This window comes from Eleutherodactylus coqui, chromosome 6, assembly GCF_035609145.1.
Source record: "Eleutherodactylus coqui strain aEleCoq1 chromosome 6, aEleCoq1.hap1, whole genome shotgun sequence".
In the NCBI taxonomy this organism is placed as follows: domain Eukaryota; kingdom Metazoa; phylum Chordata; class Amphibia; order Anura; family Eleutherodactylidae; genus Eleutherodactylus; species Eleutherodactylus coqui.
The window spans coordinates 184973805-184999961 of NC_089842.1; the positions used below are offsets into that span (position 1 = coordinate 184973805).

Genomic DNA, 26157 nt, shown 5'->3' on the forward strand with positions numbered 1-26157 from the left:
TTATTACCAAGGTGAAGTTTTATTTTCTGGAAACTGCCACAGAATTAATGAAGTGATGCTAAAAATATGCAATAGTCTAGATTTGTAAATGTAAGTAACCAGAAATGGACATTAAGCAAACACATTTTCATAGGCTTTATATCACATATATAAGATGTGTACACATCAGCAGAGGTCTTTTCAGAAGTCTAAGCCATTATCATTCCATTCTCTGTATTATTTTTCTACTTAAAATGTGGCTTAAAAGGGCTAAACTATAACTATCGTCACATTGGAAGCATTTGTTACCTAGCCATAGAATGAGTAGAAAAATGTTAGAATAGTAGACGTCCAAAAGCTGGAACCTCCATTGATCACAAGAGTGCTGTTCACTCTCCCCATTCCTGTTCTCCATTTCCTCTAACCTGTTCTATGGATACATGGTAACTGTTCCCTTGAGGGAGAATATAGTATTACAGAACAGTACTTCACATGAATGGTCATCCTGTAATACCAGAGTAGTAGAAGGTCCACTAGAACAGAAGACACTTTACTAAGTGGCTCTCTGTCCTAGATTATAGACAGAGACCCAAGTGAAGGGCCCCTATCTATGACATTCATATGCCCTAACAGGGTGTATAAAACAGGGGTTGCACTCTTGGTACAAGCCCTTTAAATGGTTTAGTTCCACTAGGAGAAAAAAAACCTAACACTGATCATAACAAAAGCATCTAAAATACCCCCCCCCCCCTTCCCTCTCATTGTACCTATCTGATATAGAACACAGCAGCACTGTCAACTAAACATAGCAAAAACATAAATGTCCATATACAGTATAATACAGATTTATATTAGGATCCCGCTTGGAGTCTACACTAGACTGTTTTTCAGTATCTGCTTCTAGATCCTTCTAACCAGGAAGTTTCCAAACCATTTTATAACAATGGGTCTTGCCAGCCATATCCATGCATGATACTCTTCTATCACAATATCTTGTGGGTGGGATCTACCAATGAGATCAGCCTCACTGTTAGTGGAATGATGCAAACAATAGAAAATTACAGTAGGCAAAGAAGACACCAGATCCTCCATGGTAGGGACAACTATATCCACAGCAAAATCCTCATCACTCTGTTACATCTTATCCAGACATTCGACTTTTGCTTTTTTGTAGAGGGACTGTCTGAGAGCATTAATTTTCTGGTCAAGCTCCGCCAGTGAGTAGCTCTAAGAAGAAAAAAAAAGTGTATATTTTAGACAAGTAGTCTCAATGATTAACTTACTGAAACAAGGTCTTGTTACCGTTTTAGATATACATTATCGGCAAGGGTATCATCTCTCCTTAAGGAGAGCACCAAGAAAGCGAGTGAGGAGACTTCTAAAACCATCCATGCTCTTCTGGGAAATATGCAAATAAGGAAGATGACACAATACTTCTGCAGCGCCACCTATTGGAAGGCAGTATTCCTGCAAGTCACTGTAGACCCTTTATACAAGTCTATATAACAATGACTGAGGATTGAAAACCAAAAGCCAGAAAGCCATACACTGACAATTGTTTTCTTAGGAGATGATACCCTTCCCAATCCACGTCATAGGCCTCTCACTAGCCAAGCCAGAAACCTACTGCACACTGACTAGGAGCAAAAACCCCAAAACAGCTGACTATGTATGATTGTCTGGCTTTTAGTTTTCAATTCCCAATCATTGTTATAAATACTTGTATAAAGTGTCTACATTGACTTGCGGGAATGCAGAGGTTCCATCTTCCTTATTTAGGTATACATTATACCATCCTTGCCCTATAAGACTTTCACAACATGTGAAACTGACCCTAAATGCCAGTGTGAGCCAAGCCTGAGGATATGCCGTTGCAAACTAATGTGTATGAAAAAAGTTTCATGAGCACAGACATAATTTGCTATTGATTATATCCAGTAGGGCTTTTAGTTCACCATCTTGCCCTCGTTCATTCTATTGTCTGATGCATTAACAATACACTAACTTGTATCAATATACCTACTTGTGAAGTTTGGGCTTTTCTTCGCTTACTGGACATCTCCTACAACACAGAACGCACAAATATATAATCATTAAATATGGGAAAAAAAATTTTTGGAAAGGTGAATGTGGCTTGTCAGGTGGGGGAAGTAGCCAATTCAGACCAACAGATTTATGTGCAACTTTGCCAGAAACTGGCATACACTATGTCAGAAATGTAATTTCTGTGTAGGCACATGGAGGTGCTTGGATGCATCGAATACATGAAATAGGTGCATTATGTGCCAGGGGAAATTATACCAAGTCTGGTATTGGAAACACGTGAGTAAATTTCCCACACAATCTTTGAGCTAATATAACATTTCTCTTATCTCATGTCTGGGATTAAAAGCACTAATATAAAAGGTTAAATTAAAAAATTTAAAAAAAAACCAAAAAAAAAACAACTTAAAAATGGCAGAATGGCTCTTTTAATTCTGGCTCTTTTTTGTCATTGTAGGCATCTCAGAGGTGCATTCCTTAAAAAGAACCTGTCACCTCTGCTGGCATGTCTGCCATAGTAAATACTTGTGTTCCTTGTGAAAGAACATTGTGGAAAAGGTTTTCTGAGAACTCCTCTTTGTGCTGTTTCTGTTATTCCTCCTGAAAATGTATTAATAAATTGACAATTGGGTGTTACCAGTTGGGGGTGGGTCCCTACACACTCTGACATTGACCAATTAGCCAATTATTCTTAGACTGTGAGGGACATGCTTTATTGACAGGGAAAATGGTAACACACAGTTACTAATTCATTTATATATTTCCAGGAATAACAATGGAGGTACAGTACAAAGAGTTCCAAGAAAAAAAGCTGCTCCAGAATTATTATGTTATGGGGAATAAAATTCTGTACTAAAATAGACCTGTAAGGAGAGAAAGCACATTTTGAGTAATGTACCACTCCTAGTTCTCACTGTCCTGAAGTAGCTTGGGATGGAATAAAATGTAGAAAAAAAATAACCAAATGTCAGAAAAATACGACTGAGATTTCTGATAAGCTAATGTAATTATTACATATGTTCTCACAGTAATTTCCCAAACCACTAAAAATAACTATGCAGTCACTTTGATTGGACGTCTATTCAGACGTAGTACATAGGATTACATAGCGGTAAGTGTTTGGCCCGTCTAATATCGATATGCTTCGAAGCGCATTCAATTGCAGTGTCAGAAAGTGTAGCACAAATGAGTTGTATGTATTAGAGACTCTCGGAGGACAGAATTACAAAAAAAAACTAAAGCACATTAGAATAAATCTGAATTTATAGGCTAGTCTGCCTACAATGCGATAACAATATGTATATGATTATAGGACTCCAACTAATAGCATGCTACAACAACTAACAATTTCTTGTCGCATCTCCGCTGTCTGCCGGCAGCAGCAGGAGTTTGAACATCACGTCCCAGCAGCACACGGCAATGTGGAGGCAATTTAACACTGGGAATGATTGCACTTTATGGATAAAAAGCAACTTTAATGCCTTAAAAGGGGAACCGTATAAAACCGCGCTGGCGGCGTCGTATAGTAAGAATTTGGGTAGATGAACAAGAGTGGATAACGGACATTTGCTTCTTATTTTATCGGGATTTTTACTGTAATACTGCGTTGTGAACACAGTCTGCTCTCTTCTATGTACTTGCTGAAGTGCTTCACATTAGATACTTAAAGGGGTTGTGCGGGACTTCGGGTATTTCCTTTTCTCCGGACAGATCATCAATAGAGAAGGAGCGAGGGTCTGCCACTTGATATCCCTGCCAATCAGCTGATTCGCAGCACCACTGTCAGAAGCCCACAAGGAGACGAGAACCCTTGATGAGGGCTCACGCATTTTGGCCAAAGACAGGAATTAGGTCCTACCTGTTAATTCCTTTTCTTGAAGTCATCCTGACAGCATACACATGGAGGTTGTCCGCCGGACACCTACCTGTTGGGACAGGAAGCGGAGAATACAAAAGGTAACTCCCACCACCGGCTCACCAGTGTGTACCAAATAACTACAGTGACCCGGCTTTGCTTAACCAATCAATTTTTAATACAGAAATCATAGTACAATACGTTACTTCACGTAAAAATAACTCAAGGGGAGGGAAAAGCCCCAATGCTGTCAGGATGACTTCAAGAAAAGGAATTAACAGGTAGGACCTAATTCCTGTCTTCCCCTCGTCATCCTGACAGCATACACATGGAGTAGTGCCAACAATCAAGGGCTTTAGGGAGGGACCACTGCCTGTAGCACCTTCCGCCCAAAGGCCATATCACGGCTGGCCCCCAGGTCCAGGCGATAGTGTTTCGTGAAGGTATGGGTGCTTGACCATGTGGCGGCTCTGCAGATCTGGTCGGTTGTCGCCTGGGCTCTCTCCGCCCAGGAACAGGCGACCGCCCTAGTGGAATGGGCTCTAACGTCGCCCGGGAGTGGGATCCCTTGGGATCTGTACGCCTCTTCTATGGCCCTCCTGACCCAACGCGCTAAGGAGTCCTTAGTAGCGGCCCCTCCTCTGCGTGGACCCTGGAATTGAATAAAGAGGTTGTTAGACTTCCTGAAGGAATGTGTGACCTCCAAATACTTCAGGACTGCTCGTCTAACATCTAATTTATGGAACCTCTGTTGTGGTGTTACGGGGTTCCTGGCAGAAGGAGGGAAGTACTATTCGTTGTTCTCTGTGAAAGTCTGTGAGAACTTTCGGTTGGAAAAAGGGGTCAGGCCTGAACTCTATTTTATCTGGGAAGGTGGTCATGTACGGGGGCCTAATAGAGAGGGATTGGATCTCCCCGATCCGTCTGGCGGATGTGATGGCAACTAGAAAGGCCACTTTATAGGAGAGGATCTTTACTGATAGATCTTCCAGGGGCTCAAAGGGGTGTGCGCAGAGGGCCTGCAAAACAAGGTTCAGGTCCCAGGGGGGCATGGTTTCCCTTATAAAGGGGTGGAGTCTGACTGCCCCTTTCAGATATTTCTTAATTAGCCTATGGTCGCCTAAGGTGAAGTCAAAGAAGGCCCCACGGGCGGCCACTTGGACCTTAAGGGTACCAGGTCTTAGCCCCATGTCCAAACCATCCTGTAGGAACTCCAATATTTTGTTAATGTCGGGCTGTTGGAGGTCATGTATACTATGCGCCAACCACCTAGAGAAGGTATCCCACCCTGGAGTATATTTTTCTGGTGGATTTTTTAAGGCTCTCACATAAAGTAGTGGTCACCCCTCCCTGATAGGCCCTGGCTCAGGTATTTTACCCGCTCAACTTCCAGGCCGCCAGTCTGAACTGTCGGACCTTTGGGCATATCAGGGGACCCTGCTGAAGGAGGTCGTCTCTCTGCGGCAGATGTAGAGGCTCCTGTGTCGAGAGAGCGGCCAGGAGCGGGAACCAGGGTCTCTTGGGCCAGAATGGGGCCACCAGGATAACGGAGCCTGGGGACTGCTGAATTTTCCTTAGGACCCGAGGAATCAGGGGGATAGGCGGGAAGGCGTATGCAAGGTCCCAATGCCAGGCCTGGGATAGTGCATCTATTCCCAGGGAGCCCCCGTCTGCTCCCCTGGAGAAAAACCGGGAACACTTGGTGTTCTCCCGAGAGGCGAACAAGTCCACCTTGGGTGTCCCCCATCTCTCTAAAATTAGCTGGAACGCCTGTGGATGTAGAGTCTACTCCCCGGGGTCTATCTTCCTGCGGCTGAGATGGTCCGCCATGGAGTTCTCTGGGCCCCTTACGTGGTACGCTGTGACGGAAGGCGTCCGCTGCTCTATCCACCCGAGAACTTTCGCCGCCAGGTCTTGGAGTCGGGGGTTCCGCGTGGATCCCTGGTGGCGAATGAGGGACACAGTTGTTATGTTATCCGAAAAGATCTTAATGTGTCTACCCCTGATCTCTGTCTCGAGGCCCCGAATGGCCTTCCAGACAGCGCAAAGTTCTTTGTAGTTGGAGGATTGAGTAGCTTCCTCCCGGTTCCAGCTCCCTTGGACGTAATGACGGCCTAAGTGGGCCCCCCAGCCAGTTGCACTTGCGTCAGTAAAGATGGATACTGGGGATGCGGGGTACCAAGCCGTGGCTCTGGCAAGGTTGGAGATAGACATCCACCATTCCAAGGAGGATTTTATCTTGTAGGTGAGGACGACTTTCCGATCCAGGGAGGCGGGGGATTTATCCCAGTTGTTTAGGATCAAGTCTTGGAGGGTTCTACAATGTAACTGGGCCCAAGGGACTACCCCGATGCAAGATGTCATGAGGCCGAGGACCCTCATGCCTCTCCTAAGGGAGACTTCGGTGATTAGAGAAAGTGCCCGACACTCAACCTGGATCGTTTTTTGCCTTTCTAGGGGAAGGGATGAGCACTGGTGGTGTGAGTCCAGAATCACTCCCAGAAATTTTTTCTTCTGCTCGGGCAGAAGACTGGATTTAGCGGAGTTGATGATCCAGCCTAACGACTCGAACAGACGGTGTGTGAGGTTGACCTGGAATTGGAGTTCTGAAGCCGATCCTGCTATGATTAGGAAATCGTCGAGGTATGGGACAATCAACACCTTGTCAGTCCTTAGTGCCGCCACCATCTCTAACACCAGTTTGGAGAACACCCGGGGTGCGGAGGAAATCCCGAACGGCAGGCACGTAAATTGAAAGTGAGAGACAGAGCTATCTAGCACCAGGGCAAACCGCAGACACCGCTGGGAATCTATGTGTATAGGGACATGGTAATAGGCGTCCTTTAAGTCCACGGTGGCCATGACACTATCCGGCGAAATTAAGGGGATTGCTGACCGCACCGATTCCATTTTAAATCTTTGATACGCAAAGATTTATTCAGGAATTTCAGATTAATTATAGTTCTATAGGATCCGTTAGGTTTTTTGATTAGGAACAAGGGGGAGTAGCACCCCTTGAATAGTTCTTCTGCGGGAACCCGAGTGATGGCCCCTAGGGACAACAGCTCTTGCACCCCCAACTGGAGGGCCTGAGCAGACGCAGGTGACTGGCAGGGGGTGACCACGGACCTCCGGGGAGGAGGGGAGGAAAATTCAATTTTGTAGCCATCCGAGACTAGGCGTAAGGCCCAGGGATTGGAGGTCACCTCACTCCATCTAAGGGCGAACCCCTTCAGTCTACCCCCTACTTGTAGGATCCGGGAAGGCGGATTTTCACCCTTTCCGCCTTTGGGATAGGATCAGCGTCCGGTTTTTCCTTTCCCCTTGTATGTTCTAGAGGGAACAAAAGAAGGAGGGTAGGAGGAGGAAGGCCGTTTAAAGGATTTCTCCGACGGTAGTCCCTGGCTCTTATCCGATGCCTTCTCTAGGAGTGTATCCAAGGAAGGCCCGAAGATTCTGTGTCCTTGGAAGGGCAGGGAACAGAGTCTATTCTTGGAGGCGTTATCCCCTGTCCAGGCCTTAACCCAGACAGCCCTCCTGGCTGTGTTCGAGAGGGCTGCTGAGCGGGCCCCGAACCTCACTGATTCCATAGAGGCGTCTGCCAGAAAGCCGGTTGCCTGCTGGAGGAGGGGAAGGCAGTTGGAGATGTCCCCCCTAGAGCCCCTCTGAGAAATCAGCGTCTGGAGTTGGTCCAACCAGACCGACATAGATCTCGCCACAGATGTGGCCGTGATGTTGGCTTTGACGGTCAGGGCCGCGGTCTCCCAGGCCTTTTTCATCGCAGAATCCACTCTGGTATCTAGTGGATCCCGCAGTTGGGAAATGTCCTCAAAGGGGAGGGCTGCTTTTTTTGAGACCCTGGCGACCGCCAGATCCACCTTAGGGATGGTTTCTAGGAACTCGATATCTTCTGGTGTGAAGACCATCCGATCCTTGAATTCCTTGGACAGGAAGAATTTCTGATCTGCCTGTTTCCACTCTGTCAGGATCAGCTGTTTTAAAATGTCATTAACTGGAAATGACGGTTTTGGCTGTGGTAGGAGCCTCCGGAACAGGCTATCCTGAAAGGATGGCTGCTGCGGCACGTCTTCCTCCACCTGCATGGTGCGCCAGACTGCAGTTAACAGCTGACCCAAGTCCGCCGATGAAAAGAAATACTTCCTTGCATCCTCCATGGGCGGCATGGATTCTGAAGGAGAATCTTCTAGGAGTCCCTCCTCAGAGTCCGACTCTTCCATTCGTGCCCGCCTTACCCTTTTCGTGGGGGGCGGCAGAGAAAGAGATGAGAGCGAGGCTTCAATCTCCTCGCGGATCATGGATCGGATGTCCGACATGCCTTAGGAGCCCTCTTCGCGGATCACCTTCTCTGTACAGTCCGCGCATAGTGGCTTGGTGTGGCCCTCTTCTAGCCGCCGCAAGCAGACTGGACATTTGCGCACTCGCTTTTTGGCCTCTCTAACCTTTTGTGCATCTCTGTCCTAAGAGACGGAGACAGCAAAAAGGACTTCCAGCACCAGATACCTGATTTCTCAATCCTCCCTCCCCGGTACCCCCAAAGCGGTCTACTCACCAGCAGGCTGCTTTCAGTGTCCTCTCTGGCTGACATCTTCAGTAAGGTGCAGACAGGAGAGATGCAGGGGATCCAGTCCTTTTAAATTTTCAAATTTGGCGCCGACACGCCCCCTTTAAGTGAGGCCCCGCCCCCGTGACGCGGCCGCGCTGACGTCACGCCGCATACACTGGGACGCCGCCGACTAGAACACACGTGGGGACGCACGCCGACCGGACCCGCCGCCTAGGAGACACACATGGCGCCGCGCTCGCGCCGACCGGACCGCACCGAGCGCTTCTATGCACGCTGGCATACCTCTCTAGACGTGGATCCCTGGAGACGCCGGCGTCCGAGCCTGCAGGTACCGGGGCTGCTTCCTACCGGTACGACAACCCCACTGGGCAGCGTACTGGGGGAGGATTTTCCAACTGGGGGAACAGTGCTGGGTAGATCCTGCGGGTGAGGGTCCCCTCGTAGGGTCTCACCCGCGCAAGTCCTGCCAGCCCGAACAGAGGGTCGTCCCCCCACGGGTGGACAGGCTGCATGGGAGTCTTCTTTTCTTCGTTTTCCTCCAGCATACACCTGGAGGCCCGCTTGGACTGTCCTGTAGGGACAGGAAGACACTGGTGAGCCGGTGGTGGGAGTTACCTTTTGTATTCTCCGCTTCCTGTCCCAACAGGTGTCCGGCAGACAACCTCCATGTGTATGCTGTCAGGATGACGAGGGGAAATATTAACTGATGCCTAGTATTTATAGTTATTTTTGCAGCAAGCAGTCTGGCTTTAAATGCTGCGGAAACCCAGGGTGGCAGCGCCAGTGTGTATCGCCTTTCAGGTGCAGGGCAATCCGCTGGGCTGAATCGAATGTAGCGTCATTAATAGATTGCAAGCCTGAATGGTGAACTACATGCATCAGTGGGACTAGCACCCTTTGTAGGCAAGTATAATACTCAACAGCACCCGCTCCAAATATGTGGTAGGTGTGTGGGTGGTTCTTCATCACTATTTTGCACTTGTACAATGCTCTTACACATAGAAATTAGCCAGTCTGCATGCTGGGGGATGTAGTTCTACAACCACCCTTGTATTTTCTATCAGTAAGTATGAATGCTGGCGGTGATTTTCTTGAATGGATATGTCCTCTTTCTGTGATTTAGAAATGAGTTGTATGTATTAGAGATTCTCAGAGGACAGAAATACAAAAAGAAAAAAAAGCACATTAGAATAAATCTGAATTTATAGGCTTGCCAGTGTACAATGCGATAACAATATGTATATGATTATAGGACTCCAACTAATAGCACGCTACAATAACTACAGTATCTCCGCTGTCTGCCGGCAGCAGCAGGCGTTAGAACATCACGTCCCAGCAGCACACGGCAATGTGGAGGCAATTTAACACTGGGAATGATTGCACTTTATGGATAAAAAGCAACTTTAAGAAGCTTTAAAGGGGAACCGGTTTCAATGTATAAAACCGCGCTGGCGCCTTCGTATAGTAAGGATTTGGGTAGATAAACAGAAGTGGATAATGGACATTTTATCATGATTTTTACATTAATACTGCATTGTGAACACTGTCTGCCCTATTCTATACTTGCTGAAGTGCTTCACGTTCGGGGTTGTCCGGGACTTTGGACATTTATTTTTTTAGGACAGGTCATCAATAGAGGATCAGCGATGGTCCGCCGATCAGCTGATTCCCACCAGTTTGCACTGTCTATACTGCAGCAACCCGGGCTGGTATTGCATTACTTCAATAGGAGCGGGTCCTGCACCCACACCACTGCAGTACAGAAGGCATGATCTGCCTCCTGTGCTGTCCGTATTGACAGCATTGCTGTCATTCAGCTGATTGGTGTGGATCCTTAGGGGCGGACCCCCCCTAATCAACTATTAACCTATCCTCTGACTAGGTCATTATCAAAAGAAAACATGCCTGAAGTCCTGGACTTCCCTTTTAAAATTAGTTGTACGAGAGAAGAAAAAAAGGGCGACTTTTTATCCAGAAGCCGTGCCGATCCCTGCTACGGGCTGTGCCCGTTTTTGCATCCCAACTCCAGTCAAGTAAATGGAGATTAGCAATTCCTTTCACAATTTTTTTTCTTTTTTTTTTAATAGAGTATAGCTCAATTGAAATTAAATGAAAATCTTGTTGTTTAATGGTACTCACCATGGACTGAAAATACTCAGGGGAAATTCCTTCTAATTCCAATATTCGGTCTTCTAACTTTTTGAGCCTCTGGTAAACGTCTTTCGGCACAGGTCCTCCTGGATGTGTTATAATTACCCGTACATATAGGTTAAAACAGTGGAAAATCACCTAAACATTTTACCAAAGACTAAAACATCATGGTCTTCGTGTGCCAGAAACACCTTCGGTTGGAAATAATGTTATTTTCTTTACTATTGTTAATTTTGAATGTATTATATTTTATAGTGGAAATGCATGAAACTTTAAAACCATGGAGTTTGCAATGCTGGCACCCAGGGCATACATGGTGGCAACTATGGTAAAAAAAACTATGAGAAACATATGTTCAATGTAGGCTGACTCCAGCCTTCGTGGTGATCTGCCATGGCATATAGGCCAGTTTGCATTTATTCTTGTTTCCATGACTATTAGAGGCTCTGTGACTTCACTTCCACCCAACGAAGCCCTCTACCTACGTAAGAATGCCGGTTGTTGCTTGTGGCTACATGTGAGCAAGTATGTGGCTATGTAGTTTTCCTCCTGTTTTTCTAATTGTTCACTAGGACGATACCTCAACTTATTCAATATAGTTATTTGTTGCATGCCATGCTGCTGAAGGGCTACATAATTATGCAGGTTTCACCATATTGAGTGCTAGGATCCCTACACTTCGCTATATTAGACTATTATACTTCTTCCACAGCACCAAACTGACAGGTTGGAGTGCAGGACATCATTATAGGATTGAAAAATGGTCACCTGGGTTTAGCTGTAGGTGATATTCAATATTTTGGAGCCTCTCCTCTACAGCCTGGTTCCCGCAGTCATGGGGGACAGAATGTGGCCTTGAGCTCGAAGAGGAACCATCACTTCTAGTTTGAGGTCCGTAAGCATTTACAACCCTGGAGACTGAGAAGGGGCAAAGAAACATTTTACGGACATTAAACGCGGAAATTATCAACTAACTACAGTTTCTTCATTATACGATCAAAATCCCCAAAAATAAGGCTTAATTGGATTTTATGGGGGTTGGAGAATGGTTAACCCTTTCCAATTCACTGTCTGACATGTAAAGACATTTTGATTGAAGGCTATACAGCTCCGATGTCGGAAGACATCAGGCAGGGTATTCTTACTGTATATTAATGGCCGCTCTGTTGTCAGGGGCTTCTCCAGCATGTCCCATACCGCAGTACAGAATCTAGCCAGCAGATGGCACCATTGTATAATGGTAGAATGAGAAAGCCCCCTAGGTAACCCTGAATCCAAAATTGTATTGCAAAGAGTTAATAGTCAATTTCTCAATTCTTTATACATCCTTTTCTTTTTTTCAAAACAGCCATATCTTAATGGGATTCTTGCATGCCCAAAACTATATAAAAAAATCAATATGCTCACCATGGCACCGGACTGCTGCTTCTGCGCCCCGCCATCTGGGCAAGACGACCCACTGACGTCCAGTAAACCTGTCTCTTGGGTTTCTAATATAGAAGCGCCAAATGCAGGTTTACAGGAAGTCACTGATGATGGCGCTGTCTGGCCTCCTATTGGCTGCAGCGGTCATGTGGCTATACCACCCACATGACTGGTGCAGCACTGTAAACAGAAGACTGGAGTGGCAGGTGAGTATTTTTCATATGCTATGTATCCCACAACTGCCACCACTGTTAGGGGTACTAAAAAAAACAAACACCTTAAAGCAAATATATAGGATCATTTATACTTTGGCTCTCGCTCATGACCTGAAGATTGCGGGTTTAATCCCTGCATGGTTCAGGTAGCCGGCTCAAGGTTGACTCAGCCTTCCATCCTTCCAAGGCCGGTAAAATGACTACCCAGCTTGGTGGGGGGGTAATAAATAAATTACCTGAAAGTGCTGTGGAATAAGTTGGTGCTATACAAATAAGATTCATTTTATTTACTGTCTGTACATGGGAGCGGCCACTTTGGCAGGGTTGCTGTTAATAGCATTTAGAGGTATGCTTTATAGTAGCCACATGGACCATAAGAACCTGCAGTCTATCAAAGTTAACGGGGTTGTGTAGAGTTAGAAAAACATGGCTGCTTTCTTCCAAACAGCACCCACCATTGTCCATAGGTTTGTTTCCGGCATTGCAGATCAGCTCCATTGAAGTGAATCGGAGCTGAACTGCAATACCAGACAAAGCAGCCATGCTTTTCTAACCCTGGACAACCCATTTAAATCAGCAAAAAATTCTGGATCTATGTTATTTAGACTGAAAGTAACATTTTCCAAAACCTAATTTTTGCTTGGTGTTCATTCTGGGCATATTCATCATTTCTTTCCGAGCATGGAAAACATAGAAGTGAAACTGGGGAGAGGCGGAATACAGCCAGCCAGGATTGGGAGGGGTTAGAGCTTACAGCAGTCACTGCCTAACACTACAGTCCTGGTTTCCACACTCCGAGCATGCTCAGAATACAATGATAAATATGCCCTACGTTTTCTATCACACTCTAATCCTTTTCTTTACCCAGTCAGTCCGTGTCATCAGTCTCTCATAGTATATTTTTAAATTACCCCCCCCCCCCATTCCAATTCCTGTTTTGTGGATACAAAAAAAATTGTAGGAACTATATAGTCATTCGTTAACATCTATTAATACACAAGGGTCTATGAACAACCACTAATGATCAAGAAAAATAAGTCACCTTTTACATGGCTCTTGAACCCAGGAAAAGGAGTGAAAATGGCATCTGTTCTGGCGCAACTGTTCTCTGCACGAACAACAACATATTACTATGCATTAATCTAACGCAAGCATAGCAAACAATATTCCTGTGCCGCAGTACACAGAATTACTATGCCACCATGCACTACATTATGACAGATTTTTAAATGGCCATAAAATTTGGGTAAATTAATAATATTTGGAAAATATATAGTATGCTTTAGACACATGCAACATTTTATATAGGAAACAAAACAAAAAAAATTCTGGTGCCGCACTACTCGCTTCTTTTTTTTCCCCTAGCTAGACATACTTTTCTTCTAAATGCAACAAAATGAAAGGCAGCCAGTGTTTGTGTGGCAATTTCATTACCTAACTATTCTTTGCAAGATGAATCAAAGTGAATCTCTTGCTGTACAAAGCCGTGAATAAGACCGAGAGGACACATTTTGAGTCATATCTCTAGCAGAGATCACTGGGAAATGGAGTGACTGTAGGAACATTTACCTTGATTACAATCAATAACGTTGCAGAACTCCCGGACGTTGTTTTCATTGATCTCCGCTTGCTTTCTCTCTATGAATGCCAATATCCTCCTGTCGATCTACAGGGAGTAAGCACGATAGAAGAAAAAAAAGAGATGGGAGTGAGGGGGTAGGGGAATTGGCTAGGAGAAAAGGAAAGAAACACAGTATGTGAGCGTCCATTTACTGCAGGAACTTGCCTTTAATTTTGGGCACTCTACAATTCTGAAAGCTACGGTGAAGGAGAGCTGTGAAGATTACTGCCGACACAGCAGCAGAAAGCACATTAAGGTTTACTAAAAAAACGTAAAATACAGTTTTTACACAAATATAGTATATGTGAAGGTTCCCCAAGAGTAAACTAATAGCAACAATAATAAAAGTTTTTAAGTATGAGAAATGTTTTGTTTTTCTTTTGCACTTTGCATTTCATTTCACTTTTTTTTCGCGAGCAGAAACCGCTATTGGTTTCCGCTCGTGGACATAAAGGAACGTTTTACCGTAACATGCTATGGAGGTTTATTGCTGAGGAAAAAAACAAAAACTAATTGCTTCTGTTGCGATCTTTTGACCCCCATAAGTAGTTTTTTTTTTCCATTGATGGGGTTGTGCAAGAGCTTAATTTTTGCTATGTGATTTTAGTTTTCAGTGGTACAATCTTGAGGATGAAATAACTTTTTCATCTCTTTTAATTGCATTTTTATTGGCGTTGACCAAAGCAGCATAATTCTAGCAGTTTTTTTTCTCTGACAGCATTGATCAAGCTGGGCGTACTGTTAGACTCCGGCATCTGGGTTTGTATGGAGTAAAATTGGGAGCCAATCCCACCTCATTCTCTGTAGTGCCAGCTGTCTTTGATCCGCCAGCAACAGCCACAATCAGCGCTCATGCTGATCGTGGCTATTAACTCTTCAAATGCTGCTGTCAATTCTGACAGCGGCATTTAAATGCCCCAATCTGTGTTTGAGGGTCCTGAGATCTCAAGGTGCCATTCGTTTTCCATGGCAGCTGAGGGCCTTCTGAAGGCCTCGAGGTTTGCCATGCATTTCTACATATTAGGACAGAACGTCTGTACAAATACCAGGTATTTGAATACTGAAGTATTTCAGTGTATTGTATAAGAGATCAAGTCCAAGTAGAAAAAAAAATAAAGCTAATTATTATTATAAAACATAAAAGGATATTAAGAGTTAAAAAAAACAACAAAACAAACAAAAAAAAAACAAAACACCTTTTCCCGTATTCATAATAAAAACGATCAAAACAAAAAAAACACATTTGGTATCGCCGCGCCCGGAAAAGTTCAGTCTATTAAAATAACACATTATTTATCCTGTGCAATGGACATTGACAGAAAAAAAAGGCCACAACTGTGCTTTTTTGGTCACTCTGTCTCCAAGAAAAAAATGTAATAAAATAAACAATCCCATTGACGGAAAGCTAAAAAAGGTTACAGGGGGTCAGAAGATTGAAGCAGAAAATATATATTTTTTAAAAGCTTTTATTTTTTTAAAGTAGTACAGCCAAAAAAAAAAAAAAAAAGAATAAAGCTATTGTGTTAGTTTTGGCACAGTGTGTATACTGTAAAAGTATTAATGTTATTTTTACATTTTTCTTTAGTCCCCATAGAGAACTTGAACTAGTGATTGCCTGATTGCTTGTGCGATATACTGCAATACTTAATCGTTGAAAGACATCCCAAACTGGCATGCCAACCAAACACTACCCATCACAGGGAGAAGGAGAGGAGGGGTGGCACAGAAGGAGCCCCCTTTTCTTAGGCCATTTAAACTCTGTGGTCAGCACTGACCATAAAACCAAATGTCTAAATTGCCAGGATTGAAGTTCTAAGATCCCGCTGGCTCCTGTTTTTTTTAGAAAGGACTCCGCTCAAGCATGCTCCATGCAGGATGTTAGGAAGGGGTTAAAAATTAACACACAAAAACAACAAATCAGAAAAACTATCTATAACTTACTTCTGACTTTCCAGCCTGTATTTGGACCATTGTGGGATCAGGAAGACACTCAGAGGTCTTATTTGGAAGACGTTTTGCGCTAACATTTCCAGCATTAATGTTCTCCTTAGCTGCCACATCTTTGGTACAGGGGATCTCTCTGGTTTGTTGAAGGTCAGCAGTCTTTGCTGCATTGCTATTTGCCAAGGCTTGAAGTTTTTCTAAAAGAGGCTTAGCAAACAAAGTGCAGAAAAAAAAGGACTTAAAAATCATTAAGCATTAAGTTCTTGCTGTAAATTTATAATGCACTGCAATAATTTATAATACACTGCAATAATTTATAACGCATACTAATATTTTATGAACAAAATGAAATTGGAAAAAGGATATTTTCTAACCAAATTTTATTATTTTATTTAAATAAATCATTAAATCTCTTAGTTTGTCGAAATGTAAATTCACAGTTCAGGTAGGGAACATTACCTCAGACTGACTCATCCTCCAACTGAGAAACATTAGCAAATAATATTCAGAAAAAGAAGATATGTAAATGAGTAATTTTTAGCTCTACGAATTTTAAAAAAACTAATATTTATAACAAGTGCAATAATAAGGTAAATAACCGGAAAAGCCTTTTAGGACACCGATTAAGAAGTACAATCCTATTTTTGGAGGTACATGGCTCAAAGCTAAGCCAAAACCTATGTAATATCACAAGCATCTGTGCGGCTAGGGTCGTCGCTATTCTCCTATTCTCGACAGATAGGATGTGAATGAAGTTCAGAGCAAACGTTTCTTATATATTTAGGCTGCATGCGTTTGCCATTTGGCTCCCTTTTCTGTCTATTGGACTACATTTCCTTTGCAGCTAATGAAATAACATTGATTGAATGGCAATACTAGCTATAAAGCACACAAAACCTCAATGACAGGCGATACTGAGGGTGGCGAGTTGCCATTAGAGCGTCATAATCTACTTCAAGCAAGTGGTGAGATCAGCACAAAGCTTTCTAAGATTTTCTGAATCCTTCATAATAATAAAGGACGTCTGCACTGATAACGCCCAACGTCATTTACATATCAACAGAATTAATCAATTGTTACCGATTCTTAATAGTTTGCCTCCCGTTCCTTTTCCTTATGCGGAGTATCTGATTACTTATCTTTTTTCAGCAAATAGAAATTGCAGAAGAAATTCAGTCCGGCTCACACAGGGAGTACTCCTCAAGGGAACGGAAGGGCTAGGCAGCACAACATACACAAGAAAGTCCAGAACGCAGGGGTTTAAACTTTAATCCCTAAGACTTTTATGGAGGTCTCTATACAATCCATCATATGATGCCGACACTTATCTCTTACTTGTTTCAAGCCAAGCATGGCCCTTTTACACGGAATGCTTATAAGAAGTTGTTCATCTATAAACTACTGCCTGTTTACCATGAATGGAGGCGGGCAGCCAAAGTACTGAAACTTAACTTTTGATGTTTCATACATAAATGGATACTAACTTCCTTCCTCCAAGCTTGCTAAACACTTCCTGCTTTCAACTGATTGACACCAGAGGTGAAAACTTTAGAACAGGGGGGGGGGGGGGGGGAGGGGGGAGTGATCCTGGTCACTGAACTGTATAAAGAGCAGAGGGAAGGAGGTAGACTCACACAGATGCTGCCTTCAAGCTAATGGCAAGTCCCTTTTGTTGTGTTTTATGTTTCAAAAGTATTTGTCGAAAGAAACTTTAGATTGCTGGCAACATCCCTGCCACATAGGGGGCAAAGAGCTTGGCAAAACAGGAATTCTTGGCATATGAAACATCAGTTAGCTCTAAAATGAACAGTTATAAACTAGTACAAATTTAAAACTAGCATCCTTATGGGTAGAACAATGGGAGGGAGGGGGGAGGGGCTGAAGATCCAGGCCCAAATGTAGAATACAATGTAATCTCTGTCCTGGCATGTTACCACAAGTCAGGGTGGTGCTGCATTTAACCTCTTTTCTTCCATCTCTCAAATTATTCAATCAATAATCTCTCACATTGATGACATGCTTGAGGTACAAATGGTCAGTAACGCAGTTAAGAGTTGTAGGTGGTATTGTAGGTTAGGGATATTAACAAAAGAGATCCACGGATCCCAGACTGACTCAAATTGTGCAATCTTGTCTTGGCGTATGGCAGTCAATCTCTTGTTCAGGAGTGTCCTATTAATTCAGGTAATGAGAGGATTAAAAGGAAGAAGCGATTTATGCCAATTTTTAGCAATATGGGTATGAGCTGACATAGTTATAAAGTCCCCGTGACTGATGAAATAAGGTGGATAACCTTTTTCCAGAAGGCTAGCACTATGGGGCAAGTCCACCAGGTATGTAAATGGGTTCCAATATTGTCACATCCCCTAAAGCACATGTTGGAGACCTGAGGGTAGATAGCATGTATGTGTGCTGGCACCAAATAGGCTCTGTGTAACACCTTTAAGGAAGTCTCAGTAAGGCTAACCTGCCAGCTGTTTTTGCTTAGACTCTCACTGCAATGACGCCATCTTTCTACCGTTAAGGATGCATTTACATCTGATTCCTATTGAATCACGTAAGGCAATTTGTCTTGTTCTGCTTTATTCAGTGCGTTATAGGGACGTGACAACGTGCCTGGGTAAATTGGACAATATTTGCAGATTGCCTCCAGTGGGTTCATTTCAACTTTAGTCTCTGGGGAAACCAAGGATGATCAAAAGTGGAATACTTGGATAATTCTCCACCACTCTGTTGGGGGGTGGCTGAAAATGGTGTCTGAAGGCAGAAAGTGAAGTTAGCCTACTATGGAGCTACGTTTAGGGTACTTATTTTATTAAGCTGCCACCAGGTAAAGCTTGAGGTATCAAATCCTGGGGGGAATGCTGAGTTTGACCGGAGTGGGGTCAAAGGAGATGGGCCTGAATGAGGAGTCAACTTGAATCAAATCCGACGCCATAGCAAGAATTGTGAAAAATAAAGTGGAGCTGACATTCTGAGGCTAGTTGGGAGGATGGCTTTGGTCCAGAACAGGGTTGGCCAATTATGGGGACGGAATAGTTTTTCTATGGTGACCCATAGAGGGGAGCTAGTCCCTGCATACATTGGTGGGATGTGGGCTAAACGAGCTGCCTTATAGTAATTAAGAAGATTAAGTACAGATAGTCCACCTGATTTTTTGTGGAGAAACATGATGTTCTTTGATATCCTAGGACGTTTATGGGACTAGATAAAGGACGTGATTCTTTTTTGTAGAGCTTTAATGGCTTGAAGCGGGCCTGGGAGTATGCTAAATAGGTATAATATCCTTGGCAAGAGCACCATTTTATACTGTAAATCCAGCCAATCCAGGAGAGGTAAAGGCAATCCCACTATATTAGGTCTTGCTTAAGCTTTTGGAAAAGGGGTTCGTAATTCCACTTATAGATATAATCTATATTGTTTGTTAATCTGATTCCAAGATGGGGTACATAATGTGGGCCGATGTGGAATTGGAAATTAATATTAATGAGTTTTTGAATGTGTGTGTGTGTGTGTGTGTGGGGGGGGGGGCATTACAATGAAGTATTTTGTATTTTGATTGGTTTATTTTAAGACCAGATGCCCTTTCAAAGCTCCCCAGAAACCGACAACAGATTTGGGAGAGAGGTTAATGGTTTTGTCAGTGTCAGGAGGAGGTCATCGGAAAAGAGACTGAGTTTGGAGAATCCACAGGGACCCCAAATATGTTAGGGTTTTCTTTACTAAGAGCTACAATAACATTTTTTTAGCAACTATAGAGTATAGTATTGATATAGGCTGAGGGCCCATCTACCATGGGTCAATTCAGAGTAGATAGAGAAAAATGCCAAAAGCCAAGGATTCAAAGAAGGCAAAACAAGGCACAAAGCAGGGTCAGAACTGGAAGGACATAAAGGTACAGCACAGCGGGCATAAATCCTAAATCAAAAACAGGTCTAAAAACAGACTGGTCAGAAACACAGGAAGACAAGCAAGATAAAGAAAATCACATTATAGCACACTGATTAGCAACAGCATTAAGGGATTAAAGGGGTTGTAGCAGAATTGACTTATCTAGCCTATGTATATGCGATACAAAACTGATGGTAGAGGTCTCACTGCTTAGACCCTCACGATCCTGAGAATGTGATTTCTGTGTACCCCTCTTCTCATCACCGCATACCCATGGCATCCATCCACAAGGACTCAAAGATTGAATAGAGCATCAGTCGCGGTGCTGCTTCATTCATCTGAGTGGGACTGATGGAAATAGCCAAGTACAAGTGCTTGGCTATCTCAGGTAGTCCCTTTGAAGATGAATAGAATGGCACAGTGCCTGTGTGACCACTGCTCCATTCAATTTCCATCTCAGTGCGGTGGTGCTGGGAGGCCAAAGTGAGGAAGAGAAGGAGGCATAGGATCCTCGTTCTCAGGATAGATAGAGGTCTCCATGGTGAGACCACCACCAATCAGATGTGTATTGCCTATCCTATGGCTAGGTGCTAAAAGTCAACTGTGTAATAACCGCTTTCACTGGCACCACAGATTTGAAACAGCTAGATTATCGATAGCCAGCTAGATTAGAAGAGTGCATACAGCTGAGTAATGGAAAGCAATGGGCATAATTAAGCCCTACTAATCTGAAATCCTGAGTGTATTAACACAGATAACATAGCAAAGCTGAATAGGTAGTGACGGAAAGACATCTGCAATCATACGCACCAGCTAGACAGAGAACTGCTGGTTGAAGCACTGCTCATAACAAGTATAGAACCCTCTCACTATGATCCGGGCTTCTTGATAATTCTGGACTTCTTGCCCAGGGTAAAACTCACCAGTTGGGTGATAAAATATCCCTAAGGGCTTATTTACACGAGCGTATATCGGCCGGCGTTCTCACGGACGGCCGATATATGCTTCCATCTAAGCATTCCCCCCCCCCCCCCTTTACCTCCCCCTCACCGTCTCTCTGTCTCTCTCCTCCCCTCCGAGTGGTTTGCAATGTGAGTGGGCGGGACAGGGATGGAGCTAAGCTCCTACCCCTTGTCCATAGCCAGCAGTGGGCAGGACAGATCGGAGCTTAGCAAACGCTGGCATGAAGGAGAGAGTCAGTGAGGGGGAGGGAACTGCTTGGATGGAAGCGTATATCGGCCGGCCGTGAAAACGACGGCCAGTATACGCTTGTGTAAATAAGCCCTAACATACACCATGTAATGCTGTCCTTCATACCATTTATTGGTGGACTTTTAGATTTTAACCACCGACTAACCTGAGTGTTGCACACCCCCAACCGGTTCTCCAAATACCTCGATTGAGAGTCACTGCCCTATCCTATGAATAGGGGGCTAACTTTAGACTTTAGTACAACCCCTTTAAGACAATCCATTAAAATGGGTTTTATAAATTTTACATTTCAGAGAGAATATAGGATGCTATAAGCAATGATGTTGCTTTTCCTTATAAGAAAAATACGGACAAAGAAATCCTGGGAACCAGGTAGTTAATGCCTCTCGCAACATCAATGAAAATAGTTATTGTCCTTCTATCGTCATTGTGATCGGAGTGCATCTTAAAACTACGCCATGTTGTTTGTTACTGCTCTACCGATACAGTTCCTGGAAGACATTACATGATATATAATTAATAGTGGATACCTGCAGCTCGGATATGTGCTTGTGAAGGAGAGAGCACAGGAACATTGGTTTGACATCAGGCGAGCAGTGGATGTTGTCCCACCTAATGGACATATTCACAGCATCTTCAGGTTGTTGGAGCTTCGAAAGAGGAGAAAGCAATAATTAGATTTATATCTTATACTTGGATTTACAAGAATCAGTAAAAGTACCTTTACACGGGGCGATTATGGCCCAAATAATGACTTGAAACAGCAATTTTTGGAGATAGGCATCTTGTGCACACACACAGCCACCGGCAAGACATCACTCAGTCGACTAGTAAGTGACTTCTCGCTCGGTGTGAACAGGCAGTTGTTCATTTTTGAGCGACTGCCTGTTCACAGTGAATGAAGGAGGGCGGTCAGAAGAGATCTCCGATGCGCTCCGCTTCCATTCAACGATTATTGCTCCCGTGTGAAAGCACAAGAGCGATAGTTGTTGGGATGGCTGTCAGATGCTTACGCACCCGGCAATTGTCCTGTGTACGGGTACCGTAGGGCTTGAGTCACACAGATGAATAGATCATTGAAAGAAGTTCCTATATAAGACCGCGCAATTGATTAACCACTTAGAGGGGTTTTCTGCAAAAAAAAAAAATTGACAGCCTATTTGTCCCATAAAATTCTCCTTGTTGATGTGCCTACTTATATAGAAATGTCACTGTGCTGCGATACATTTGTCATGTATCGCAGATGAGAAGTTGGGATATAACCACTGTGTGTGACTGAATGGCAGCCACACCTTAATAGGGAATAACAAGGCAATGGTTGACTAGAATATAAGAGAACCCAATCATTACAGTGGATTATTTTAACCAAAGGTGATCATGTTGGTCTCCGTAAAGGCCCCCAAATACATTAGGGATAGGTAATCTGAACTTGCCAATTTCGGCAAGACCTGACAACTATCGTGTGCAATAGGGGCTCCCAACTTTCCTCCCCACAGGATGTTGGCGGAAAGAAGGTTCGCACATGGTAAGTTTTAACGCCTGATCCTTTTGTCCCCTTGGAGATAAACCACTGTTAGAGACCTGTCTTTTTCCACTGTCCCCATGTAAAACATGCTCAGCCAAACCAAGTAGTCATGAGTATAGGGAAGGCGGGAGAAATAGCTGTCCATCCAACAGCTACTGAAGTGAGTGGTCAGCACAACTTTTATCTTCTTACATAGTCTACCGGAAAGGGATTTTCATGTAAAATGACAGATCAATATACATTCCAGAAATACAGATGGATGGATGGATTATATATAGTGAACTGCTGATACACTGCAATATCTACTTGCGGTGTGTCTCTTATTTTGGCAATATAAATGCACGCCTCTCAACTTTTTGGACAGTCAAAGAGGGACACTTATGGCTCATTGTGTGAACAATCCATGTTTTCTGGCATATGCTTAAGTAGCTTTTAATTCAAATATTAGCACAAAACTCATCAGACTATAGAACGTTTAAAGATCCAAGCTACACCCAATGATAGAATGATATACAAGTTGGGGGTCATATATTGGATTAGGGACAAGACTGGTTGCTTCTGGAGCCAGATAGTAAAAATTACTAATGCATATGTGTTTCCCAGGTCAAAGAGATGGACAATTAAAAGTCTGTCTTAGGGATACCCTTTTATCACCTATCCATAGGATGGGTGATAAAAGTCTTGACTGGTGAAGGTCTCACCAATATGACCCCCTTTAACCCTGCGAATGGGCGTCCTCAGTCTACCTCTCCTCCTCACTGTGGGCTTGCTGCACCCCCACAGTGGTCTTTGGGCATGTGTGGTGCCACTTCATTCATCTTCAACAGGGCTGCTGGAGATAGCCAAGTGCTTCTCCTCTGCTATTTCTATTGGTCCCATTACAACAAACCCACAGTGAGGAGGAGAGGGGGACACAAGACCCCCATTCTCAGGTTTGATGTGGGGCTCAGCAGTGAGACCACCACCAAACTTTTATCACCTACCCTATGTATAGGTGATAAAAATCTATATTACTCCTTTAAAGAGCAAAGAGGGGTTGGTTCAAAATAGGGACTGTGCCTCCACAAGAGTGATACTTGAGAGGTAACGTCATCTGCAGACAGCGATCTGCGCTATATCCTTACCTTCCCCACACAGCTCTGCAGCGTCCGCAGTATCCCTTGCACAACGTGCTTGCAGCCTTCCGTTTGTGGCGACTCTATATCCTTCGTCTTAGCCGCTCGCTTCACTGCGGCAGCCATAACTTCATTCAGTGCTTCAATTGATGTCCCTAAGAAGAAAAAACTTCCAAAAAGGTTGTAATGGGTTAGTAACTGATCTGTCAGCTCCAATAATGGCACTATAGCTTTCACACACATCATCATCCAGGCTTGTAATTGTCATAGTAATCTAGTCCCAAAACAGTTTATTCCTGCTAACTAGGCAGGGCTGCCATTCAGGAATCTGGGAAAGCCGAGTCATCTTATGGCAAGAATTATAATGCAGAATTGGCCAGAAATAACTAATAAACAGCTGTGCACTAGCTGCAGAATACAATAGGTCCAGGACTGTCGCAGTTAGGGCTCACCCACATGAACGGATTTTGGCTGCATATGGTATTATGGAATGCTAAAACCCCATTGATTTACATTGGGCCATAAAGACCTGCATTTTACACGCATGTGGGAAAAAAACGCAGCATGTCCTATTTTGGTGCGTAATAAATCCATTATTGTATATGATTGGTATAAAGTACACTGGGAATATGCATTTACAACTCATTTGCTTTATACCGCAAAAAAAATATGTATAATACGCAGTCAAAATACACTTGTGTGAACCCTTATTGTGCATTATAGTGAACCAGATATTTTAAACATCCCATCCACATTGAACAGAGCTGCATTAACTAAGTGAAGAACATTTATTATGTATACGAGGGGTACCCAGCATAGTGAGAGAGTATAAAAGGCTGGAAGAAGACACGTCCATCCAGTTCAGCCTATTACCCCCCAATGTTGATCCAGATGAAGGCAAAAAAAACCCCAATGCGGTAGAAGCCTCATTCTAGGGTTAAAAAAAAAAATTCTGGCAATCAGAATATTCCCGGGATCACCGACCCATCTGAAGCACTTCGTGACTGCGAGGCTGGTTTCACGTGGGCGACAAACTCGTGCAAGATTTATGCATTGATATGAACCTCATACCTTTGAATGGGTTCATTCACATTAGTGGTGTTTTCCTGCATGACACCGCAATGCGAGAAATACATCGCAGCATGTTCTATCTTCCTGTGATATCGCGCCATCGCCAGCCCCACTGAAAGCAATAGGGGAGCTCCACGATCCTCTGCCGCTGCTGCAGGGGATTCCTTCATCCCCGCGGTGAATGCCTTCAGACACGGCAGGGATTCCCCGCAGTGATGCGAGACTGTTTTCACGTGAAAACACTTTGCATCCACTGGGCTTTCACACGGTGGAAAGTGCGATATTAGGCCGTGAATCACAGCCCGCTATCGACCTCACCTGTGTGAAACTAGCCATAGGTTTTGAAGCAGCGCTTTCCTGGCGGAAATCTTGCGTTTTTTCGCTGCAGCCAAACCGCGAGATTTCCACTGGTAATACGTTGTGTGAGAATCCAGCTTTATGGTGGTATGTATGTCCCCAATAACCATCTTCTGGTGTGCGGGGTGTTACTACTACAGGCTTCTGCTGCTAGGTGATGTCTGAGGATCCTTTTGGGGCGGTATGGCAGGCAATGCTGATGCGGTCGGCTCCAGGAAAAAAAAATTTCAACAAGGTATTACATTTTTTGCCCATTTAGTGATGTCTGATTCATGCAAACAATGTGCGGCTGGGAAACTTTGTTTCATTTTCCACTGTTCATAGCATGCGATTTAAAGGGTATGTCCACAAAGTTGTATAGAGTGAGATCTGATCAATATGGAGGGTGAGGCAAGGGTGTCAGTCTGGTTTTTGGGAAAAAATGGTATTTCACCTTTGTGTAGATATATACATACACACACACAGTCTCCAACCTGTGACTCTGCATCCGTTGTGGAACTACATCTCCCAGCATGCCCTAAAACTAGCAGCATGCTGGGAATGATAGTTTCCCAAGTTGGAGCCCCTTGTAGAAGAGAGCAGGGGCAAGTAATGTCCCATGACTACATAGAATACATTCTTAGAAGCTGCAATCATAGTAATAAGGTGCAATACAGAGAAGACACATCACTGCAATAATGCATAATACAGTGCAATCCTTGGCCATGCTCGTTTTGAACAGTGTGCACATAAACAGAGGAGGAGGGGGGGGAATGAAATCTGCAATACAAGTGTCATCATTAGCACCATAAGACTGTGCCTCACCTGGTGGACGAAGATGTTATTAGTGATATGCCACAACCATGTGGGAAGGGTAGAAGTGAGGCAAAACAAAGTATACCAAGAAAAGGCTGCTAGTGCTCTCAGCAGCGTACTGAGCATGCGCAGGTTGTAAGGGCAGACGTGAGGTAGGAAGTAAGGGCGGAAGTGAACACATTAAGCGTACTGAGCCTGCTCAGAATGAAAGGGCAGATGTGACGTAAGATGTGAAGACGGAAGTAGTTCCATTAGAGGCAATCTGAGCATGCTCAGACTGCAAAGGAAGACGTGATCGTGTAAAACTCGTGTGCTTATAACATATCATGCAGAGCAAGGAACAAATCATACAAGATGTCTTCCTCCTGCACGA

At 43.9% G+C, this 26157-nt stretch overlaps 1 protein-coding gene across 1 annotated transcript; it reads right to left on the reverse strand.

Moving 5' to 3' along the window:
• MBIP (MAP3K12 binding inhibitory protein 1) lies at positions 1-25921 on the reverse strand. The gene is made up of 10 exons (XM_066608443.1): positions 25794-25921; positions 23571-23730; positions 21452-21571; positions 15816-16025; positions 13823-13919; positions 13296-13361; positions 11382-11531; positions 10602-10699; positions 2003-2041; positions 1-1206 (listed from the first exon to the last, which is right to left on the reverse strand). Exons 2-10 carry the CDS (start codon positions 23685-23687, stop codon positions 1114-1116), a joined length of 990 nt encoding a protein of 329 aa, XP_066464540.1. The 5' UTR covers positions 23688-23730; positions 25794-25921; the 3' UTR covers positions 1-1113.
• Positions 25922-26157: the final 236 nt, after the last annotated feature.